Source organism: Nyctibius grandis, chromosome 17 (genome assembly GCF_013368605.1).
Source record: "Nyctibius grandis isolate bNycGra1 chromosome 17, bNycGra1.pri, whole genome shotgun sequence".
In the NCBI taxonomy this organism is placed as follows: Eukaryota; Metazoa; Chordata; class Aves; order Nyctibiiformes; family Nyctibiidae; genus Nyctibius; species Nyctibius grandis.
The window spans coordinates 500,202-524,777 of NC_090674.1; the positions used below are offsets into that span (position 1 = coordinate 500,202).

Consider the following 24,576-nt stretch of genomic DNA (forward strand, 5'->3'; position numbering starts at 1 on the left):
AAAGGGCATCAGAGCAAGGAGAAGAAATGCCCAAACTTGGGGATGCAAGGGAAGGCAGATGTGACTGATGAGGAAATTGCAGCAGCTCGGGGTTGGCTTTGCTCCCCAGCTCTCCTGACACCTTTCACCTTCTCAAGGGCATCAGAAGGGGAGAGAAAACAGGGGTGGAAGAACTGGGAGAGAAGGTTTGCTGTCCCCACCCAGCCACACCAAGGACAGTCCGCGACATCTGCCAAGCTCTGGTGCTGACTAGTCCTCGTGATGCCATGCACCAAGAGAGCCAGGGAGTCTCTGCCTTTACTGAATGCCCTCTGCCTGATGCGGCAACACCTTTTGGTCTGCAATCCCTTGGTTTGGGTGTAAGACTGAGACGAGTGCTGTCACAACCTGTTCTCAGGTGAGGACGAATCTGGGAGGTAGACAGCTGGGGGAAAAAAACCCCAACAAACCTGTAAGAAAAGTTAGTAGTTTTTCCATGTGGAAAGGATGAAGACACAGCGTGAGCACAGCCTACCAGATGGGAAACTGAGCAACGAGACAGCTCCACAGTCCGTGCTGGGCAGTGTGCATGCCAGGATTTGCCATCTTCAACTTGTTGTATGAACCCCACCTTGTACCTGCAAACCACATTCACCTCTACCCATGCAGGAACCAGCAACCAGGGGACTCTTGATTCAAGAGGCAGTGAGGTGGTTCCACCCACCAATATTTAATTAAGGGCAGAGAAATCAGTGCTATATCAGGTATGGAGAGACAGGCAAGCAGGAAGGATGGGAACACGAAGCACAGCAGATTTGCACCAAGCAATTGTAATCACTTAGCATTTAATGCTGTAAAAAAAAAAATGTTAATTACCTGCAGCAATGATTCACAATTATTTTAGATGCACTCAGGGGGAAAATTATCCTAAATGACAAATTATAGGTGAATCTGTGCACCAGGACAGAGCCATTGGGAGCCACCTCCCACCTGGACTGCATCAGCACGCAAGGTGTCCTGGAGAGCAACCAGGGCTGGGCCAGACACTGCTCTGGATGGGGTCGTGCACCTCTGTGTGTCTCTGTGCTTGTTTTAGGCGGAAGCAGGACACGTGCAAAGCCTTTTGCAGGCACGGGAGACAAGGCACCAGCTTGGAACGTGTATAAGATATGAAATCCCTACAATACAGGATGACAGGCATGTCCTGCTCTGGATTGAGCTCTCTCATGCCAGGCCAGTGACACGTGGATGACCAGGACCTCCTGGGTTAGCTCTGGTCAGAGCAAACCCAACAGAGAAGTGGCCAGCGAGAAAAATGCAATCAAAAGCACGAGGTCAAAAATCTACAGGACTCCACAGCCGTGGTTATAGCACACATTGAAGCCACTGAAATCTGAAGCCACCCACAGGGAGGTGCAGACCCTTTTTCCTGCTGTGTTCACTGCAACCAGGTACTGCCACCTGCCAGAAGTGCCCTCCCAGAAATCCCATGCAGAAGGTGGGGATTTCTTTGTTTTTATTATTTTATGCAATTGATACCCTTGCTCTGTGTCTGAGGATCTCAGGTCCTGCCTCTTTGTGGACCACCAGAAGTTCTGCTGCTGGTGTCCTCCTCCTGTCCCTAGTGCCATTCCCCCTGCAAAACACAGCCAAGGCTGCCTGTCCTTGCAGCTTCATCTCATGGTGTGGTTTTGCAGTGCACATGGGACAGCAGCAGACCTTCGCCCACAGTCCAGCTCAAGACTTGCACGTCTACATTGGGCTTGCAGCCCAGACACCTGGCTGGTCCCAGTGTCACAAGCACAGCCTACAAAAAACAACAGTCAACCTGTGCCTGGCAAAGCACATCTCCAGCCTCTGTCACATAGGTGGGTCCCCAGTTATCACCGCAGCCTGCTGGGGTCATTACCATGGGGCTGCCACTGATCCCTCCTGCTGCACAGCACATCTTGCCTGTTTTTCCCAGCCCACCAGCCTCACTCTCTCACACATCACCTGCCCAAGGGGCCCCGGAGCAGCAGGCTTGTCTCAGAAATAGTGAGTGTGGGGAGGGCTCTGACAGCCATCTGTAGTTCGGTCCATTTTTTCCCCTCCCTCCCCATCCTCTGGGGACAGGACAACATCTGCTAATAAGCTGGCAGTGCTCGGGAGATGATAGATGAACCTGTCGAGGATACGCTAGCCGGGAATGAGCTGCTCTTCTCAGTCCAAAGTTGCCATCTGGGACTAGTGCTCTGCAGGTGGCCCCAGAGGGACCACCAAGGGCTTCTTTGGTGGGGCTGAAAATACGAGCATCGACCCCATGTCACTCCTTCTCAGCTCCATCCCCAACCCAGGAGGTTTGGGCAGAGAGAAGGCACGGCTGGGAATGTGCCATGGAGCAGCTCCGTGGCACCAGTGCCATCAATTGCCCCCTTCCTTGACCCTACAACAAAGCTGGGCATCAGCAAGCACAGAAGAGCAGCTGTGTACCTCCCTTTGGCGGTGCAGAGAAGAGATAGAGATGAAAATAAGGGTGTCATAGCCACTGTGACAGGCAGATACAGGAGCCGGTCCCAGAGCCCTCCAGGCTGCAGGATAAGCTAACGCACAAAATCCCAGCTCCTTTCAATCCAGCTTCAGCATGATGCCTCCACTCTCAGCTCCAACATGACACAGACACTGAAACAGAAGCATGTTATTCACAGTCATGTCTTAAAAAGAGGCATCCACCTCATTTCCCCAAACCTTGTGTTTTTGCAAGGCTGTGCTCCCTTTTTCCTGAAATCCCAGGACAGCCTAGGCTCTGTCCCCAAGTTGGTCCATGGTCTGGAGGGGGTTTTGGCGGCTGGCTGGGCTGGGTCTCTCAGGCAAGCTCTTGGTTGCCAGATCATGCATCACCCCATGGCCCTGCTGATGCTCTGCATATCCTTTGCGTGCTGCTTGCCCCTGCACTGTCTCACACCCCTGATCACCGCCTAACCTCCTGCCCCTGAGCACCACCTTACATCCCTTCACACAGCCCAGTTCCCACCTTGCACCCCCTTTGCACAGCTCACAACCCTTCCCACCCCCAATACTACCTTACAACCCATCACACCACTCCACACGCCTAAAGTCATCTCATAACATCCCGGACTCCACCTCACACCACCTCCCCACTGCTTCGCCTTTCTTCCCACAACTCACACGACCTCCCACTCCTTCACACCTGTGAATGTTGCAGAGAGGGGGACATGGGGAGTTTTCACCCATGAAGATTTTGCAAAGCCAGCAAAACGCATCAGGCTGCAAGCAAATGGCACATGCAGCAAAGGGTACCCTGTACAGCTTCCTGCTCAACACCCGGATCTCACAGCTGCCAGGACAAGTTGTATAAAGAGTAATCCTACATGTAGAGCTGGGCAAACTGGAACCATGATGGTCTAGAGTGGCTGCATCCAGCCTGGACATCTGCATGGCGCTGCCGTAGAAAAATCAGCAGGTCTTGCCTCTTGCCTGGAAATCAGTGCTGTTGAAAGCACTCCTGACTCTGCCCAGCTCTTCTTCCCTACATCTTTTTTTTAAAAAATCCAAATCCCAGTTTACTGTGAGTGCTGCTCTGCTGCCCAGTGCAAACATCCTTCTGTGGGAGAGAAGTTGAGGTGATGCCATGCAGCCTTATGTAGGTGAGACAGCCTGGCACACTCTGAGAGAGAAGGCTTTTTTATAAAGCTTATCTACGGAAACGCTACATCTTGCAGGACTCAGATGGAAGCAGGTGGCCTAATGCTAGAATAAGAAAAAAAGCTGTTTCCAAAACTCAGTCTTCTTGGAGGGTTTTAGACAGAACAATCCAAGGCTCCTGAAAAGAAACCATATTTTTCACCAGACCAAAAACAAAACATGGGAGCCACCTCTGCAGGTGACAGTGCTGGAGGTAACCCTGCATCCCTGCTGCAAGGCTGCAGGAAGCAAAGACGCATAAATGAAGAAAGGACATACAAAACACTGGGAACTTGATCCCAGCCCTTGCGGGAACCAGCAAACAGCTTTGGAGGGTTTGTGAGCTCTCTCACCACATGCTTATAGCTATGGATATATACAGGGGCTGAGCTTTAACATGAGGGTGTCCAGCACTCCAGCAGAAGCAAGTGAAGAGCATCACAGCGGACAGCACAGCCCTCGTCCCTGCACAGCTGAGAACCACCAGCTTTTGGATCCCTTTCTCCTTCACAGGGAAGTGTCAGCAGCAACATCTTGTTTTCAGGAAGGGGAAGAAGTCATCACACAAGTGGTGACATAGGTGGGATCTGGATCTCATGCCAAGTACAGAACAAATTTTTTGTATGATCCTACTGCTCTGTGGGAACGAGGTGCATCTTCCCCGTGCAAGGCAGTCACACCAAGGCTCTAAGCACGTTGGTAGTGAATTTAAGCTCCCCAGCCTCCCATTGCATTGCACCATCTCCAGTGTAAGTACTGGTGCAAAATGTCAGGTCTTCCCTGCAGACTTTTCCTAAACTCCCCAACAACAGCTTCCCAGGCACCTGCACACTGATAATCCAGAGCAACAACCTCCATTCATGACTTGAACCTGGCCACATTCTCTGGAAAAGAGGAGTTCAAACCCAAAAAAACACATTCCAAAACTGGTGAAAGGTCTTTGAAAGTTGCCAGATCCATCTGTTACAGTCCAGCTGCTCTTTGGCACTTCTTGTAGGGACTACAGAGACCTACCAAATACAAATGAAATTTGTTTCACCCCCATCAATACCCTGAATTCCAGCCTAGCATCATTCTCACCCTTCATCTGTGTCAGCAGCTAAACACAGCAAACTCAGAGGGAAGTGTCAAAAAATAAAATATTCAGCCAGGGACAAACAACATCTTGTTCTGTTTGTGGGGAAAGGGCAGCTCTGCAGTCATCTGTCCTTTTCATTTGTTCTAACCAGAAAAAAATAAATGGTTTTAGGTGTTGGGGGGAGCTGCTTTGTTTTGCTTTCCTAGTAAATGCAATCGGCCACTTGCTTGAGTTTTAGAGGGAATGAAGGTGATGGAGAAACTGAGATCACCTTGCCCTGCAGCCTGCCTTCTCCAGCACGCTCACTGAGCTAAATTATCCATGCACACACAGCCCAGCCAGATCTGAGATGCAAACAGACTAATTAGCAGCCAGGTCTGGGACTATAAGCTGGAAGCCCTGGTACAAGACAAGTGTGAATCCAAGGATCATAGCAGCACTCATGGAAGGGGCCTCTTGTGCTTGGACCAGTCTCCTGATGGTGCTGGGATTATCCCCAACACCACATCAGGGTGGTCATGACTGCATTTAGATTAGTCTTAGAAATCCCCACGGAAGGAGATCCTGCTTCTTCCCCAGCTGACCCATCCCAGGGATGGTTAATCCTCTGGGGGAAGAAGCTTTTCCTAATATCCAGCCCAAAGCTCACAAGCAATTTGTGTCTCTGACACATCTCTGCAGTCTGTTCCCATCTGAAGTCTAATACCTGGATCCTAAACAATTTTAGCTTATGTGGTTTGGCAAAGAAACTGTTTTCTTTTCTATTTTTTTTTTCAGGGTGCGGGGCTTTGCGTGGGATAAACAGAAGGCGATATAATTTTACCAGCTGGTATTGCCTGTGTTTTCCAAAGCGGCTGACTGGCTTGCAAACCAACAATGCTAATCTTGTGACTCACTAAGTTTCTTTGATTTTCTTGCCTGGCATCACTGGAAGGACATTTGCATAACTCCCATAGCGCAATCTCGAAACTATCACTGCTCCTGCCCTTTAAAAGTTTATTTTGGTACACTCACAGCAGAAGCCCTCTGTGGTGGGCACCCAGGGCACTGGTGCAGTCTAGCTCTGGGTACAACAGCCTGGGACCCCGCCAGCAGACACGGGAGGCTCTGAGAAGGTATCACTGAGGTGCAACACAACCACCAAGCCCACAGCCCGGAGCTGGCATGTGTGCGATGGGACTTGCACAGAAAGTCTCCTTGAAATCCACACCAGTGTGCAAAGGGATGCAAAACGTGTTTCCAACATGTTTGTTTGGAGTTGCAACGACAGGGTATTTTGACACACATCTATCCGTCACCTTGATATACGGTACATATGCTTCCAGGCAGGGCCTAAGGGAGATGGAGCCCAGCCTGGTAGCAGGTGCACTGAAATCCCAGGTTTGCTTGTTGACAGAGGCATGTGTGACCCCCAGGCACATTTTTGGGGGCCCCATGTAGCTCAGAGCCAGGAAAAACGGATTTCGCTTGGAGTCAGCCCAGCAAGACCAGTGTCCTGTTCCCAACGGAGCAGCCAGTATTGCCCGTTTCATGGGAAGACACAACACAAGGAGCTCATAGTTGTTCTGCGATGTTCTTACACAGGTGGGAAAATAATGACTGCTAGCAGAAAAAGAGGAGAGAAGCCTGAGGCTTCTCAGAGCATCGCTGACTTAGGAAGGGATAAGGAGTTTGGGGAGAGAAGGGAACGGAGCAAGGCTCTGGTGGGCTCCCTTAACCCACCAGTGTATCTTTCCTCCTCCCTGCATGCTTCTCCACCCCTTCTGCATCGAAGGAAGGGAGCACAGGCTGTGGTCTCCCTGAGTAGGCATCCAGGGGCAAGCAGCATCCCCATCTGCAGTGCACTGGGCAAAGGTCCCCTCGCACCCAAGCCCAAGGAGAGCATGTCGCTTGACTCTGCCTTTCCTCCCCTTCCAACATCAGCATCTGGACCACATCTGTTCACACAGCTGCAAAGGTTTGCTGCTGTGGCCGCAAGTCATTGCCCACCCAGCTGGAGTCCATGTCTCTGACCTGGCTTCCCCTGCCGATGGCTTCACCTGGTGTTTCTAAGGCTTGCGCTGACCCTGTGTGGCTAGGGTTGTGCCCACCAGCACAGTACATGGGTGATGGGGTAAAGCTGGATGGGGTTTCCCCTCCTCTCACACTGCTCTCCACTTGCCCCACCAGCTGGAAAGTCAGTCTCCACTGACTTTCTTCATAAAGGTCCATGGATGCAAAACTATTCACAAGCACATAATCACCAAGCTGGGTATATTCTCCCCTTAATTAGCAATGCCGTGGTGCTTTAATTGCTCAATTATAGTTGTCCACAAGGAAGATTTAAGGTACATTAGATTTGCTGATCGGTTCATCTGCATGAATCCCACCAACCGGAAAAAATTAACTGGCTTCTAGATTGCTAACCGTACTCCCCAGATCTGTTTCCACCAGCTGTGTGCCACAGTAGAGAGAGCCCAGCAGCAGAGGTGTTTGTCCATGTGGGACCAGCAGTCCTTCTCCTATTGCCCTGTCTCCTTCAGTTTGGGACCTGGAGAGGAAAGGGTCCCAGCAGTGACAGCCTCCCTCTCTTCTCATTGTCCAGAGGACACAGGCCATTTTTTTGGCTTAAGCAGAGCTGGATAAAGTCTACCCCAGGGCCAGATCCTCGTTCAGCCACACACATCAGACCCCTGTAGCTGTTCTCGCTCAGCCCTCGCAGGCTACAAACACCCATCCTCGTGTGCAAATGGGTTGAGGGAGCAGCAATTGCTTAATTCTTGCTCCCTCATCATTCTTCTCCAGCCAAAGGCAACAGCCAAGCACGGCAGGGGGAAGCAGCCAGAGCAATCAGGTGAAGATGCCTGGTCCCAGACTTTTGACAAAATATCTGAACAGCAAGTCCGACTCCTGAAACCCGTGGATACGTCACAAGGATGCTCTTTGGGAACTGCATTTCTGACAAAGGCTCATCCACCCGCTCTGACAGCAGGGAAGGGGGTCTGTCCCTTCTATTTTACCCTTTTTCATTTGTTCATTGAAGAAAAAGCTTCCTGGAAGATCCTGTGCTCCAGGAGGTCTCTTTGGCTGGCAGCTGGATGGATGGATGGGTTTGTGTCAGCTCTCAGAGAGCAGCACTGTGATCCGTAGCCATGGCACTGCTACTGATGGTCCAAAATATGCGTATACAACTTGCCATCAGCTAAACGGATTTTAGCCCAACTTTCCAGTTTTGCTCACTGATAGCTGTTGACAGGCACAGCCCAAGGAATAATTCTGATCCACCCCAAAAGGCTGACCCCGATGCAAGGGCCCATGGGCCCAAAGCCTTGGTGGCTCAGGAGCCCAGCAGCCTTCCCCAAAGAGGGTCTGGCCAGGGCTGGTAGGAGGGGTGGGTGAAAAGCCACTGTCCTCAGCTGCCTGAGACTCCCCGTCCTCCTCTCCATCCATCCACAGGACATGGCACGCATGTCCTGGCTCTCAGCCTCACGGCTGTTTGAGGAGGTGGCTTGTGGGTTTCTTCCCTTCCCACAGAAGCATACCCAGGGTTAAAGTGCTCCCCTTTCTCATTTCTGTAATTGCACTGACCTTATTGAAATGGGTCTCTATTTGTCCTGTACAGCAGCTGCATATAAATAAGGTGAATTATGCTGATTGTATTCTTATCTGATAAACTGCTGGGACAGATCCTTTTCACTTATGCTGTTACTTATTCTGCTATTTAGGCAGAGCAGCTGCTATTTGCTGTGTGTAAGAGACACTAACGTGTCTTGCTGTGGACTGATATGTTTCAAGGAGGAAAGAGCAGCACATCTGAGGCTGGCTGTGGGTGACAGGGGATGAGGGAAGCAGAGTCCTTCAGAGCCTGGAAACCGGAGGGGGAAAGCGAGTGGGGCAGCAGGGCTGTGCTGCCCTGGGAGAGAGACCCCGAGGGGTTTCATCCTTGGGGTGGCTGTGGTAGAAGATGCCATGGGACTAGAAGCTGGGAATTTTAGGAGCCGGGAGACCCCAGAACCCCATCAGCAGCTGTGGCAATTCATGTTCAAACCCGGTTTCTGCCCAGTAAGGCACTGCAGCACCCGTGCCACGCCACAGCTGGAAAAGGGCGTCCTGTGCCTCTGAAGATAAATCAGGCAGGTGTACGAGGCACAGATGCAAGGGACAAATGTCTTGTGTGATGCAGGGCTGTGACATGTTTGGTGCCAGGCTGGATGGCATCCTAAACGTGGTCCTGACCCCCGTGCCCCTGGGCTGAGATCTGCCCCCCGCCGATCCCATGGAAAGTGCCTCTCACATCCTTATGGCAAAAACCAGGACATCACAACAAGATGAAACGTGTGGATCCTGCCTGGGTAAGTGCAAGGGGTCAGAGATCCCAGGCATCACCCTCCTGCCCAAACAAAGGGGCATCCAAGGTGATGGTTGAGAGCAAAGGGGATGAGAGGCAGAGAATGTCCCACCTCACCCCTTCCTTCCCAGCTCTGTGGCACAGCCTTCCTTCTCCTCCGAAGGGCTGGGAACAGCTCTGGTCATGATCTGGTTTCCTGAGCTGTCTTCCATCACTCTGGCAGGTCCTTAGAAAAATGAATGTTAAAAGAGGAGGGGGAGAAACCTCCACTGTTCAAACATCTTTAGCTTTGACAAATAAAGTGTCCGGCTGTGAAAGGCAAAAGGAAATTAATTTGGAATCACATTTTAAACACTGCCATAGAGGCAAAGTATCTTCTCTCTAATTTTTTTCCCCCCGAGCAAAAAATGAATTTCCCTGATATTTATAGAAAGATTATTAGGGCCACAAGGAGTGATTTATATCATCTCATCCCTGTGATGGAGAATGAAAAATTGCTGGGGCGACAGCCGCTGGAATCCTGCTTTTGTCCGCCTGACAATTAAAAAGGCTAATTTCCAACACCGACAGATCCGCTGGGGTTATAAATCATTCCGGAAAGGCACTTTTCACTGTGAAAAATGAACTCTGCCCCAATCAAGCACGAGAAGCTTAGATCAGAGATTTGCATCTGTTTGCTTTCGTGTGTAAATATATGTACTCCAGCTCCACACCCACCCACCAAAGGAGATGCCAGGAAGGAGGTGCTGCCCCTGCTCGCTTGATGCTGGGCTATCAGACTCCCCGTGCTAGGAGCTGCTGAGGATAAACGGGACAGGGAAGGCAGGAAGGCGAGACGACACTGATGTCGGAGAAAGTCCAGTGACATTTCTGTCCTGTTTCTGATGCCATAAGCCCTGGAGTGCTTCACCCGAGAGCATTGCTGTTTGAGCAGCATGGGTTTGAGTCCATCTGCACACAGAAGGGCCAGCTTCTGCCTGTTTCCACCCCATCCAGGGAGGCGGGTTGGACCATGCTCCCTGCTGTGCCACACCTATGGAAGGGGCAATTCCACCAGGAAAGGGCAGGAGGGCAGAGAAAGAGCTCTCCCACAGCTTTGCTCCCAGGAGAGAGACAAACTTGTCCAAGGAAACACAGGAAAATGAGGCGGGCTGAGCGCAACACGGAACACGGGGCTTCCCTCTGCCTCCAGGCTTTGGGGTGGTGAAATCCTGGGGCAGAGTCTGCTGTACGGGACGCAGGAGGGGAATACAGGGAAGGGGTGTTTGGCCCTTCTGAACCAAACCTCCAACTCACAACTCCTTGCAGTCGTGGGGCTGGGACCTAGCTGTCCAGACAGCCCATGCCAGTGCCCCCTCCCACGGTAGCACGTGCCTGGCCCCATGCACACTTTACACCCACTCTTTAACGTGGGAGAAGACGACCCTTTCTGAATTATCAGATCTATCCCAGGGTAACTTTCAAATCAACGGTCGCAGACAGGAGGAGTTTCGGATAGAAGCATTTATTCTGCCCGTCCTTCCCACTCTGTGTAGCTGGGGACTGCCGGGCCCAGCGCAGGTCCCAGCAGCACTGGATCCATTCCAGTCTGGCGTCGGACGTCCTAACCTTGTGTCAAGTCTCCCTAAGACAAATGCTCCACTTGATGTTTCCATGAAACTCAAACAAAGGCCCTTCACTCTTATTTGTGCTGCTCCCCTAAACACGTCCCATAAAGAAACCGAGAGCAAACAAATCCGTGTGGAGGGCTCTCACGGGGAGCCCTGAGTGCTGTGCTCTGTACACACACATCCCCGTGCCTGGTGCATGGCTGCTGCTGGTCACCTCGCTTCCTTATCACAGTTTGTACAGTTGGCAGCTTGAAGCCTGCCCAGCGGCACAGAGGGCCCCCAGGAAGGCTGTCCACAGCCCCAGACGGCAGGGCTCTGCAGCAGCCCCAGGGAGAGGTGATGGATGGATGCAATAACCTTGCTTCCTAAAAACTCGGTGGTGTGGTTTTTTTTTTTTTTGCTTTCCTCACTTTCAAACCTCCTGCCAAAGGGAAGCAAGCAGTGGGGCATTTCGGAGAGGCCAAGTTGTCCTTTGCTAGAGTGCACCAGCGGAGATCTCAGCACCAACCAGAGCTGCTGGGGGCAGCAGGCTGGGTTCTCTGGGACACATGCTCCACAGCAGGTAAAGATGGAGCCAGGGCAGCCCCTGTCCTGATACCAGCCCCCATTGCAAAGCCAGTCCCCATCCCAAAGCCATGCCCTGTGCACCAGGACCTGTCATGGTCAGGCTCACAGGAGCTTCCCAAGAACTTGCCGGTGGTACCAGCAACATATTTTGGAAGCATGAAACTGGCCAGCAAAGGCTTGGGCGGCCCTCGGCCTCCACAGAAGCTGGCTGTCCAAGTTTTTGTGAGCAGACTTCTGTCCTCAGCCCTTCCCCAAAGAGGCAAGAGTCCCTTGCAGCCATCCCTCCCCTTGCAGGCACCACAAGCAGGGACTCACCCATGCAGGAATCCCGCTGCTCTTCATAGCCAGCACTGCACACGCACTTCCCGATGGGCACCAACCATTCTCCCTCAGCACTGCAGTACATTTTGGGGGTGTCCCTCTCCTCCGAATGGCCCACGCACTCTCCCCGCACTTCCACCAAGGAGGATGAGTCTGCCCCAGTCACAGCCTCGGAGAAGGATGCCAAGTTCCTCACCATTGCCGGGCACTTCTTGTAGTACACTCGCACCGAAACGATGGCGATGCAAGCACCTATGTCCTGAAAGGCCAAGTAGAAACCCCTCTTGCTCAGTGGCCCCACGCCCCGCACCTCTGTGTTCAGCTTCAGGCGCCTCACCCCCAGGTCCACGTTGGTGAAGCTCTCATCAGCTGCAATGGTGTCGATCTTCATGAACTGGCTCTCCCGGGTGCTGGTGCCCAGGTCGCGGTCAGACTCCAGGTAGTAGAGGTTGAAAGTCTCCTTGCAAGTGCCCAGCACGCCCGGCATGCTGTTACAGTCCCGCAGTGTGAATTTAATCTCTGCATAGACCCGCCGTGCACCATCCCGTTGAACCCAGTTGGTCCGTAGCCAGTTGTTCTGGTTGGGGGTCATGACATTACAGACCTGGTAGGTGTGGATGGGGCTGAAAAACTCATCCATTTCATTGATCGAATCCCACTGTGGGACAGAGAGAGAACAGATCATTCCAGATGTCCCTGAACACCAGGCGAGCATGGGGCATGCAGGAGTCTGTGCCATCTTCCACCCCAGGATCAACTCCCTCTGCTCCTGCAGCTGTGTCTGGATGAGAGATCACTGCTGCCACAGGCCAAAGGAAAATAAGGATGAGCAGACTTTACCCAGCGCTAATTTGGGCAGTAACTCTCACAGTCCACTCCGATGCAGCACTGGGTGAAGTGCACCCCTGTTTGCAGGCAGGAATGCTTGCACGATTCTGACCTGATGGCAGAAACTGATGGCAGTGTGTGTTTGGGAGGGCTCCAAACCCTCCAGGCCATGTCTGCAAGTCCCTTTTCTTGGTACTCAACCTGCCATTCGCAGCAGCGGCAGGAAGGCACCTGCGTGGTGCTCACCTGAGTCTGTTCTGGCACATGCAATATCCATGCACAAACTAAGCAGGCTGCTTTCCAGCTGGAGAACGATTTTTGGGGTGCATACCGCGGGGTGAAGGGGAAGCATGCAGTGAACACAGGACTTCCAGCAAGAAACAGGGGTCCGTGGGGCTCAGAGCCTCCTTCTTCCCAGGCAAGGTGAGGTCAGCGTGGTTCCTTGGTGTGAGACCACAGTGCTCAGCCCAGCAGAGAGGCTGGACTGGAGGTTGGCTCTGGGAACCCAGGGGCTTAGAACTTGACAACTCTGGGGTTAAAATTCAGTGTAGCAGTGGCAGCAGGGTGAGCTTGGGCAGGACATGCTGGGCAAAACAGGTTGCAGCAAGCAAGATTGAAATGGAGGGGTGGCCTGGGTGAGTTTAGGGAGACAGGGACATTTGTGTCATCCAAGGGAGAGATGCTAAGTGGTTTTGACTGATGAGAAGTGAGAAGTAGTGAGATTTTGAATACAAATGAGCTTCATAGCTGAGGGATAAGTTGAACTTAGTAGCTGGGGGCTACAGGACACTTCTGGGGGCTTGCTCTTGCCTCACATGTCTCCCTCTCCACCCTCTCCAACCCCACCAACCCCTCACCAGGACCCACAGCCCTTCTCTGGGGGCTTCCCACCACCTCTTCATCTCACATCCCTATCCAAACCAGGCACCCCAATCACATCCCCCATGGATGGATCTGGGATCCCAGAATTCTTCTTATGGGAGAAGGAGGAGGAGGAAGAGGAGCAGAGGAGGACTTCAGACCTTCTGACTTTTCCCTGGACTTAGCAACAGGCTTTGAAGATGCCTGAGTTCCACCACCATGCCCAAGTCCAGCTGTGAAGGGCAGCCCCAGACACAGACTTGCAGAAGCTGAGGAAGGTACTAGCACCCCGGTAGCACTTGCTGCTCTGCCTACCAAACCATCGCCCCCAACAGCCTCAGCACCCCCCTGCCTGCACTTTCCTTGGGCTGCCGGCTCTGCCTGCACCACCGAAGGCAGCCAATGGGGAGCATCCTGCCACTTCGGCAGTGCGTGTGCCTGCCTGACCATGTGCTGTTTTGGGGGGCAGCTAGGAGAGCCAAACAAAGCTCCAGCAGTGGTGCATGGAGCAGGAAAAACAAATCATTTCAGCAGCATTGCAAGTACATTAAAATAAACCTCTGAGCTTGCTCTGGCAGGGCAAAAATGATGTTTTCTTATGCAAGTGGTGACCCGTGGTTCCTTACAGACGCAAAACCAACAGCAGCCCAGAGAGAAGGAGCCTGATGCTCAACTTAGAGCGGGTGAGCCTGAAGACTTCACCCCAGTGACTGTGGGAGCAGGCAAGGTTGCAGATCTGCCAGGACAGGCACCCAACAGCCTCGCTCTGTGTCTGCCAGCACTGCAGGGACAGGACACAGCTGGGGCAGGGCATCACACCTCCACAGTGTAAGAGATATTGGAAAGAAGCTATCAGTGATACCTGTAAAACAGCCTGCTCCCTTCTCCCCTCTCAGATGGGAAAGTCTTTCCTCATTTAACCTCCTCGACCTGCAGCTTCTGGGGAGGAGGTGTTGCTGTGCCTTTTGCTAGAGCTAGGGTGATCAGAGCAGTCATTTCGGTGATGTACATCTTCAAAACTTCCCCAGCACCTTGCCTTTAGAAAACTCTGCTTCTCACTCCTAAAGAGCTCAAAGCAACCTGGAAAATGCAGCAGCTCTGGGTGCAGACTTCAATAAAAGCTTGTTCAGAGGGGAATATGCTGGCAAAGGGTGTGGAAATCAAGCTCTGCCAGGATATAAAAATATTTCTGCTTCTTTTTTAGAATTCCAGAAATGCCTGAGTTCATCCTAGGTCCTAGGATCACCAAGGACCTGCTCTGCACCCCGGCACTCAGGTAGATCACATGGAAAGGGGCCAGGCTACCTGTGTGCTTTGCTGGAGGGGTGAGCTGTGCCTGTGACCAGCAGCATCCCTCTTATTATGCCCCAACTTCCCCAACTGCAGAGATGAGCCTGTAGAAAGTGCTGTGACACCCAGCATACACTCCTGCATCTAGGCCAAGGGGTACAGGGGTGCCCTGAAGTGTGTGCAGCAGCAGGCACAGCACAGCTCCCTGAACACCCCTGCACCGAGGCTGGCAGGAGCCAGCCAGTTCCCCGCTCCCGCACCAACATGTGCATGCACCGCAGTGCTGTGGAGAGCGTGGAAGGCATTGTTGCAATTAATCGAGCACAAATTAACACAACATCTGTTTCCTGTCTTTTCCCTGCTGAGTTCCTTGGGGAAAGTGAGGCAGAGCTGCGCATGGGATCAGACACACAGGGCAAAGGCAGGGGGTGACGACCAGGGATGCTCCCCGCAATGCACAGCCAGCTCCCCTCCGCAACGTCGGTGGGGCTTGGGGCTCTCCAGGAGTGCCTGGCAAGGGAAATATGAGGTTATTGTGTGCACCAAAATGCCTTGGCCTCCAGCTAGTGTGGTCGCTTTGGGTCTCCAGACATTCATTTCTCTCCCAAATCTGGCAGAGGAGACGGTGCTTATGACCACAATGTCCCCACACCCTGTGGCACTGCCAGAGCTGGCAGTGTCCTCACCAATGGCAGTGAGCAGAGAGCTAAATGTCCATCTCAAAGCACCGGTGATGATCAGCATCAACCACAGGGGAGAACTTGGAGGGTTTGCATTTACAGCATCGCTCTTTCAAAACTGGTGCTTTTTTGTGAAGCAGTTGAACTGTCAGTTCTTTCCCTGGGTCACATGCAGCACCATGGGATGGTCCAAAACACCACGCCTGTACCACTGACCTACAGGGCAATTGCTCTGCCATCGGTGGAAACGTGTGGAGGGAAGCTGGGCCACATGAATCCGTGGCTCAGATGCCACAGGTGCATCTCCCCAACATGCTACAAGGCAACACAGATCCCACGAGCTCTTCCCGGTCCCAGGACCTGCTGGGCGTTTGGAATGGAGGGGACCCACTTCAAGAATCCCCATGACTTGAAGGGTTTTTCTGTTTCAACTTAATTACAAGCTCTTATGACCAGGGAGAGGAGTCCCTGACCATCTGCGGCTTCGATGCTGGGTACCATTGGTTCAAGAGCACAGGCACGGTGCACGCACCCAGCCTCATGGCATCGCCTGCTCTTGGCTGACAGTTTGAAGTGGCTTTTACTAAACCAAGCTCAGCCCGGCCCCCAGCATTGTGATAAGAATCCCCTAGCAAGACAGAAATGCGGACATCATAATTAACGTGGTGAGTGCACATGGAGGGGGGGGCATGACTGCATCTGTATTCAGGGGCTTGCCTAATATTTTAAATTAAAGTCAACACCACTTATAAAAAAAATTGCCAGATTATGAAAGGCGAAAGATGCAAACATCAGATATCTGGGCGGCTGAGCAAGGTCTTAGAAGTCTACCAGGGCCTGTGCAGCACAGCAGAGTGGGAAGAAGGAGGAGGAGGAGGAGAAGGAGGAGGAGGAGGAGGAGGAGCAGAGGGGGCAAACACTCAAGGAGAGACCACGTTCCCCTGGAGTAGCAGCTCAGCCTCCCACTACCCTTGCGGTGCCCGTGGGTGGAGCCAAGGATGAGCTCTCCCTAGCTCTGGGACAGCTTTCATGAGGGATGCTGGGTCTGCCTGGCATTACAAAGCTTTTGCTGCTGCTGGGACATCCAGAACTTTCCTTCCTCCTGACAGCAAGCACTGAGCTACAGCTCCTGCCCCAGAGCTGTTGGGTCCCTTGCACCACTGTTACTGAGAGAATAAAAAAAAGAGAAAGACGTTATTGCAGCTATAAATCATTAGATGGGAGGCATAATGGAGATAATCCCCATGAAATCAGTCACTGCTGTGGCTAAGGAGGGATTTGTCAGGCAGTTAACTACCCCGAGCTTCACTGCAGGTGATTAACTCCTGGTAGTGACCAGCATCTGGGGAATTAGCAATAACCCAGCATTTACTGAACAAGCACTGGGAGATGAGCTTTTATCTCAATTACTAGCCTAAAACTTTATTTCCCAATGTTCCATTGCTACCCATCTTTTTTTTTTCAAAGAAAATTAGTTTTGCCGCAGCTTGCCCTGTAACTCGTTAATCCTGGATCCAGGCAGAGGCTCCAGATTGGAAGAGAAACCCAAGAAATGGCACAAGGACATCAAAGCAACGGAGGGCAGAAGACATAGGCTGGGTAGATAGGAGAGCCCCAATATGTTTTGCTGCTCTGAGGAGAAAGACATGACCCTGAAGGGGGTTGAAATGGCAAGTACACAGCACAGCTCGGACTGGGGACAGAATTTTTGCAGGGTGGGCTTGGGGCAAAGGGAGACTCTGCTCTGTAACAGAGCTCATGTGTCAGACAGGGTTCACCCAAGCCATGAACTGGTTGTTGGCTGCAGGACCAGAGCCAGGCAAAAAAAAGTCCCCTGCTGTGTAGACTTTGCTCCATGAACAGTTCAGTCCTGGGCCGTTTGCAGCAGCACTGCATGAAATCCCCGTCCCTGATGCGCAAACACTGCTGAGAGACCGTCCTATGGGCAGAAGTGTGTGTCCGTCCTCGCAGCTGGTTGTTTAAGCAAATCTGGTGCCTTTGTGCCTGTTTTGTCTCTGAGCTACTGCCGAATGAGGGAAGAGCACTCTTGGCTAATTGTGCCCGGGGCCTCAGGATACGTCCCTTTACCAGAAGCAGAGGAGCAGAGATGGGGAGGTGGAAACCACTTCTGAAGGTCTTACCTGGTGCTCCCACCAGCAAAGCCAACACGGAGCGTGCCAGGCGCTAGGGCAGCTGCCTGGATGGCAGATCTGCCATCCAGGCAGCTGCCCACCAGCTCTCTGGGCTGACCCCAGCTCGTGCAGCGAGGGCGATGCTGTGGGGCCAGACCACGGAGGTGCTTGGGGGGGCAGACAGGGAGGTTGTCAACAGTATGGGGGGGGCCTGTCTCCAGCATTCAAGGTGCTGTCGTTATAATTAGCTTTTGCAAGGCATCGTTCAAGCTCCTTAGATACTCTGTGTCTGAGCAAAATCATTTGCTGTTTGACTTTGTAAATCAAAGTAGACGATACAATAATTATTAATAATATGTTGACTTATCTCATCAGCGTTTTAATTAGTCAGTAGAAAAGCAATTTGCAAAGGGGCCGATCAGGCTCCCTCTGATCCAGGAGGTCACATGCCAAGCTAGGAGAGGGGGGAGAGGGGCACTGGGGCACTAGGTCGTTCTGCTGGGGAGAGCTGGGAAAACGGAGACACAGAAGGGGAAGGGGCAGCATCTTTGACAGCACTGATAAGAGTTTAATTTTCAATGCAAAGGGAATTGTTCTGGGGATGGATTGAGCTGCAGAGCTCCTGGGAGCCCTTTGAAGTTATAATTGAGAGGAGCTGCAGCCTGCGGGACAGGGATGCTCCCGGTGACCCTTCTGCATCCTGCACGTGTCTGCGGGGTGGAGGTGAGGGGGGGACACAATTAAACCCCTGAGCAGCAATTACAGCCAATTACCCCTCAGTTAATTGTCTGGCAAGAGGAAATGTCAAAACAGGCCACGCATGCCTCCCTGATGGCTTGACACTCCCCAGGTGCCGCTGGTGCTGCTGACCCCCACTGTGCCTATTCCTCCCAGCCCCCTGCTCATCTGCTCTTGCTGGCCACAGCAAACCCAGAGAGGGAAAAAAACCTTCCCGTGAGGCAAGTACACCTTGCCAACAGGTGTGATGAAAACATCAGGAATTTGCAAGTGGTACCCTTCCAGTTTTGCACTGCTGGTGCTTTGGACTGTTGCCCCGGCTGTTCAGGCAGCTCTTCGACCGCCCAGTCCAGAAGAGGAAACCTCTGAGACTGCCACCTTTCCTTTTGCATCCCCAGGAGCGCCAGAGAGGTGGGACAGGACCCGTAGGTGGTGGAAAAGCAAGTCGTAGGGCACTAAGGACTGAGCTAGCGGACACAAGTCCCCTTCTTACGCTCCTCAGGCCAGGGACAGGGGCTCTGTGCTGTTCAGGGCCATGCAAAGACCCAGCCAGAGCTACCCACCTCCCCACTGTCACCCTTGCGGTGACACCATAGTGGGGGGCACCATAGTGGGGAGGGGCACTGCCACCTTTTTTCCAGCCGGATTATCCGAATTAAGGAACTGGCAGCAAAAATAAGGGACCTCCAATAAAATCTGGCTTCACAGTACAACACCTCCATACTACAGAAACAATGGGGCTCTACCCAGCTGAGGGCTGCCAGATTCACAGCATGCTGCAGCGGGCAGGGACAGTCCCAGGGACACCAGGAGTACTCTTTGAGATGGTGACCAGCAAACTGAGTCCCTTTCCCGGAGCAGAGATCACACCAAGCTGGGAGCCACGTGGACCCAAGCTACCAAGCTTGAGAGTCACCCAGCATCTCTCCCACCTGAATCTGAAACCTGCTGTAGGGGCTGCTCAGGAGGCATCTGCTCAGTGCCAAATCATTGGCACTGAGAGCGATTATCCTACAGCAGCTTCTCTGAAACACCAGCACCCTATCCCACCTCCTTTCTGGTGATGGCAACTGGATCCAAGTGCAAATTTACTATTCAAAAAGCACCTGGAGCTGAAAGATGAGCAGGAGGGTAAAGGAATGAGATGCTCTTTCAGGATGATGTGATGCAATGGCCCATGGGGGAAGAACCACAGTCCAGGCAAGTGTTCAGAGGAGCCATTAAAACATCCAGCTGGAAAAAGATACGCAAAGTTGCTTGTGCAAGAGCGTCACATAGAAACCCAGGCACCTTTCTTGAAGGTGTTCCAGACAGTTTTCACACAGCTATATGGTTGTCCTTTCGCTAATAAGGCCACGAGTTGCACCAAAGCACAGGGTAAGCAAAGAGTGATGTTACCCTATGACTTCCCTAAGACTTGTAGGAGGACACAGCAGCATGTCCAAGAGGTGGCTTTGGCTTTAGGTGTTATACAAGTCTTTCTGGTTTTCTTTTTCTTTTTTGGCAACCAGCTTTAACTAGTCTTAATAAACATCACTAATAAGGTGGAGACTTCAGACATGTATCAGGGTTCAGGGGTTTCTGGGCTGCTGGTGAGGGGCTGCTGTACAAGAGAGCAGCACAGCAGTGACTGCCCTGTGAGCCAGCCCCAGCACCCTATGGTCATGTAAGACATTACACCTGACAGCCCTGATGGTTCAGGACCCAGAATTCATCCCCTGGACTTGCAGATGTGCAAAGAAGGATGCTGCACCTTAACCAGTCGTGGAAGTCCCTGATGTGGTGAGAAAGAGGCACCTGTAGGCTTAGTCCCTTGCCTGCTTTGGGAGTACAAGGTCCTGCCTAGTCATGTCCATGTGTACCCAGGACAGCCAGCTCAGGTGGATTCATCTTCATCCAAGTCACCTAGGTGATGTGATGAATCCCATCTGCATGTCTGACAGCTAGAAATGGGCCTGGGCATGTGGTCACACAGGCATCTGGAGAGCTGGACTCATGGTGGAGGATCTAGAAGAAGGAGGGTCTTGGGCCATCTGCGAGCAACGGAGGGTCTGACTACGGGGAGAAATTGCTTAGGATGCAGTGAAGGACAGAGCAGTGGAAGTGGACAAAGGTAAACAGCCCTCACTCAGAAACATCCCAGAAACATACTCCCTCCCAGGGGAGAAGGGGAAGCCCTGGTTCCTCATCCCCTCATCGTGCATGGGGCCCCTCCAGGATGCCAGGATTTGGCAGCAGGGCTGGGATGAGATGGCAGCAGCAGGGTAACAGGACAGGAATCCACATGACGGAAGGCAGCCTGTGCATGACCATGAAGAGGACATCTCCCTCAGCAGATGTTTTTAACAGCGACCTGTTAACAACATCGCTACAGGACCTGGAAGATTTACCACCACTGGCAATTTTGTAGTCCAGGATGTTTTTTTCTAAAAGCTGGGCTTTGAGAGTGAATTGACAGGTCTGAAGGCCTGTATTTATGCAGGAGATCACATCACATTAGCTCTGCGGTCCCCTCTGACCTTGTACCTCTGAATCTATTACATTTCCAGGATAGTCATCATTGCAACAGCTAACTGCTAAAATTAGAGCTGAGTTACTGATTTAATATATTTACATATATAATAATGTCTGATATAAATCTGATCATTGTTATTATTATGAATTCACAGTTCTGATCACTCCTGCTCAAACAGCGTGGGGACTGAAAGTCTCAAGCAACAGATCAATGAAAATGATTAGAGACCTGGGAAGATTCCTGTAGGAGGCGGAATTGAAAAGATTAGGGCCGCTTAGTTCAGAGAGGGGATGAAAAAGAGTGGACATGAAAAATCAACACAGCAACAAAAGCCAGGCAGGCACCCCAATTCTGCACATTTTGTGCATGCAGTAAGCCCCACTGTGCCTTGCAGTTGGTCCTGTGTGTATTTATGGGATTGTTTCTGTTCAATAAATGAATCCTTACAGCCAGCTCACCACTGCCATCTGAAACTCACTATTTCCAGAAAGCTGCTGCTGCAGGAAAACCTGGACATGGAAATGCAAGTGAAGGCAGTGTGTGAAAAGGATCCAGCCAGTGGGGACGGCAAGCTCACATGGGGGTCACCATGCCTACATCCCTCCTGGCCACACCACAGGGCTGTGCATTTACATCCCCATTCCTCATATGAAACCATCCTCAGGGGATGCTCCCCTGTCCCTCTTGCCCACAGCAGACTCCTCTGATTACAGGAGGTTGAGAGCTTCCCAGTCATTTTGGGCTGTTCCTCCTGATGCTCCCCTGGTGCAGCAAGGAATGAGATGCTTCTCCACATGAGTGCCCATGGGGTGACCCAGCTCTTGAGTTCCCTCAAAGCTCAGGACCTGGTGACAACCTGGTCCCTACCAGGGGACGTGGGGAATTAAATGGCATTTCCAAGCGGGCCACATCCCACTGCTAGTCTTTCAGGCTAGCAGTGTCCCAACAGAGTCATTGTCCCAACAGACATGGTCTCTTTGCCCCATCAGCATTGACCAAGGCACTAGCCTGGGGCTGAGATGTCCATCCACCCTGCCCACAGGGACTTATGTTGACCCATCCCACTGAGGTCCCCCACATGCCAACAGCCCCTTCGTACTTACCCCGTGAGAGGGATAAGTCATCCAGCCCCAGTCCCCCAGCATTGTTGACGTGTCTAGCAAGTTCACTGGAAAACACAGGAGTAAAACACTGCATTAGAAACCTTTCTCCATGACCCCGAGGGGCAAAGAACCGAGCCACCACAAACAACCCCTCCTCACACCCCACTTGTTTGATTGCCCCTGCACCCATCAGTCCATGGGGCTGCTGCCAGGGACCTGTCTGGCTGCAGCTGAGGCAGATATGGAGCAAGAGGAGGGCAACAAATTATGCTCCCCAGAGCTGTTGGTTTGGAGTAGATTTGGGGTGGGCTGTATCAGTCCTGGCCATGGGACTGAGAGAAACATGTCCTTTTGGAGGAGAGGGGGCTGCAAGCAGCAGATCAGAGGGGATGCAAAGCAAGGAGGAGCTAGGGAAACAAACTCCAAGCACCAGGTTGTCCCCCAGTCCCACCCTGGGCCAACACCGATGAAACCAGAGCATCCTTCCTTGCCTGGAAACTTCTCCTCCAGAGGCTCTGCCGAGCCCTCTAGGCTCACATCCCTCCCAGCATCGCCGGTTTGAAGTCTGCACTCCAGCAGCCACTGTAATTACGCACTGTGGTGCCTGGCTCCAGCACAAAGTGACCCCCCATGGTCCTGGCTGACACCCCACTGAAGAGGCCAGACCGTAGGGGACAGGCTGCATGAGCAAGTCCATCAAAGCCAATCCTTCAAAAGCCCTGCCACCACCAGGAGCCTGGCTTAATGAGGAGACACGGGAAAATCTGCAAGGAGAGGGGAGTAGCTTCTGTGGGGGGGGAGGCAAGGACACCTCAGTGCTCAGGAGCTTCCCCTGTAAGCCCATGAAGTGTCAGCAGCAGGGGGGAAAGCGGGATGCCACGGCATTACTGCATGCACAGGGTGAGCTGCCCCCGAGTGCCATCTGCTGCCCATGAGCCCCACACCCAGATCCCGCAGCATCAGGCAGAGGAGAGCCTTGCCGCTGCCCGATAACCCCCCGACTTGCTCAGTACCTGGGGAAGAAGCCCAAGCCTCAGCTCCAGGGTACAGATCCAGACCAATGGAGGCTTAGGAGAGGGTGCCAGCAAGGTGTCCTGACCCTTGGGAGTGAGTGCAGCAGGCACTGGCTCCAGTTCGCCCATGCCTCATCACCCCTCATCAGCACCAAGCTCCCTCCCTCCAGCTTTCCCCAGCGCTCTGTGCCCTGCAGCCACTCAGTCAGGTCAAGCCCCCACTGGATGCTGCGTCCATGCTGACTGCTGGTCCTCACCCTCGAGCAGCATCAAACTGGACCTCGAGGCAACCTGGCGCAGCATCCCCGCTGCAGCGCCGGGTCTCAGCTGGTCCCCGGGCTCTGGAGGGATGGTGGTCTCGGTGCAAGGCACCAGCTTGTCACGGAAGGGATGGGGCACGTCAGGACAGCGGCTCCAGCCCCAGCAGAGGCTGGGCTCAGCATGATGCTGCTCCCACCAGCCAGAGGAACGGGTACCACTTTCATTTGCTATTACCAGGCAGGGAAGGAGAGTGGGGGAAGAGGAGCAGAGACGTGAGCTGGCTGTGAAACACCCGGACGTCATGCTCCTGACAGAGCAGATTAGGAGCTTTTGAGGCATTTATTAATGTTAGCAGAACAATTTGAAAGAATTTCCAGCGTTTCTTGTGTGACTCCATTGGCCCAACAGCGGGCCGAGCCCCTCCACTCCCCACACCGCACTGCTCCCACTGCTAAAGAGGCCCCTTGCCCTCAGCGCGGAGTAATTACCTCAGAGATCTCAAATCCATTTTTATTTGTTATTGTTAATCTGAAGATTTTCTGCCTATTTTCCCTGGGTAATTCGCCCAGCAGGAGCCCGGGCTCGGGAGTTTCCCGCCTCACAGTGCAGGAGCACGGTCCCGGTGACCCTCAGCAGGCAGGCTGCAGGGAGGGGACTGCTTTCGCAGACCCTCTCTCCCCCCCTGCTGCGGTCTCCACACCCTCTTTCCCACGCTGAGATGCTGGACACGGCTGTCTCTCGCTGCTCTCCACGCGGCACGAGGAGCCTGCATGGACTGGGGTCCAGCTGGAGCACTGCGCTGTGCTGAGATCGGAGCAGGCATGGTGGGACATACCCCAGGCTTGTCTGCACAGTGGTGTGCAGGACCTGGAGCCAGCTTGCTACACCCCATCCCATCATGTGGCCCATATGGTTGTCACCCAACCTCATACAAATGAAGGAGCCATCTCCTTGCAGGTGCTTTGGTGCACAAATAACTACACAAGCTTGCATTCCCTGCAACATGCCCGTGGAGCAGATATTGCTCTTGCCTCTTTGCAGGAAGAGGACTAAGTTATTTCTTTTATTCCTTAGCAAGCATTCCAGCCAAGTGCATGGGAGTCCTACTTGTTAAGCCCACCGTAGTGGGCAGTGCACAAATACAAAGGCATCGCGCGTCCAAGAGCTCTTCGTTAGCTCATGGTATAGCACACATGGCTGCGGCTACGAGCATTCATTTAGCAGCACTATTACATGCTGTGCTCGGATATGGAGAGATCAATATTCCCCCGAAACCCAACCGTCCATTTCAGGGAAAGGCTACAGAGCAACACCGAAGGGAACCCGCCGCATTGCATGCGACAAGTGCCTCGTCCAGCCCCTTGCAGGTGATCTCTGGGGGTGATGCACAGAAAGAGCCCGCCCTTGATGCCGGAGGGCAAGTGAGATCACCACAAAGGACCCCTTTCAGCTGAAACGTTTCTCAGAAAACGCGCTGGTTTGGGAGACCTCTCTCCTACAGCTGGGCAATTCTGTTTGATGTTATGGACTGTCTGTGCGTATCAGTCTCAAACTGCGAGCTCCATTTTGTTTTCCTGAGCACCATTTTG

The 24,576-nt window shown here is 52.7% G+C and overlaps 1 protein-coding gene across 1 annotated transcript in view; it reads right to left on the minus strand.

Moving 5' to 3' along the window:
• Nucleotides 1–24,576, minus strand: part of EPHA8 (EPH receptor A8) — a 51,842-nt gene that overhangs the window by 17,572 nt on the left and 9,694 nt on the right. Inside the window, exons 2-3 of the mRNA XM_068415072.1 lie at nt 21,714–21,778; nt 11,561–12,224 (exon numbers count right to left, since the gene is read on the minus strand). Coding sequence (XP_068271173.1) covers nt 11,561–12,224; nt 21,714–21,778 — 729 coding nt within the window. The remainder of the gene's footprint in view (nt 1–11,560; nt 12,225–21,713; nt 21,779–24,576) is intronic.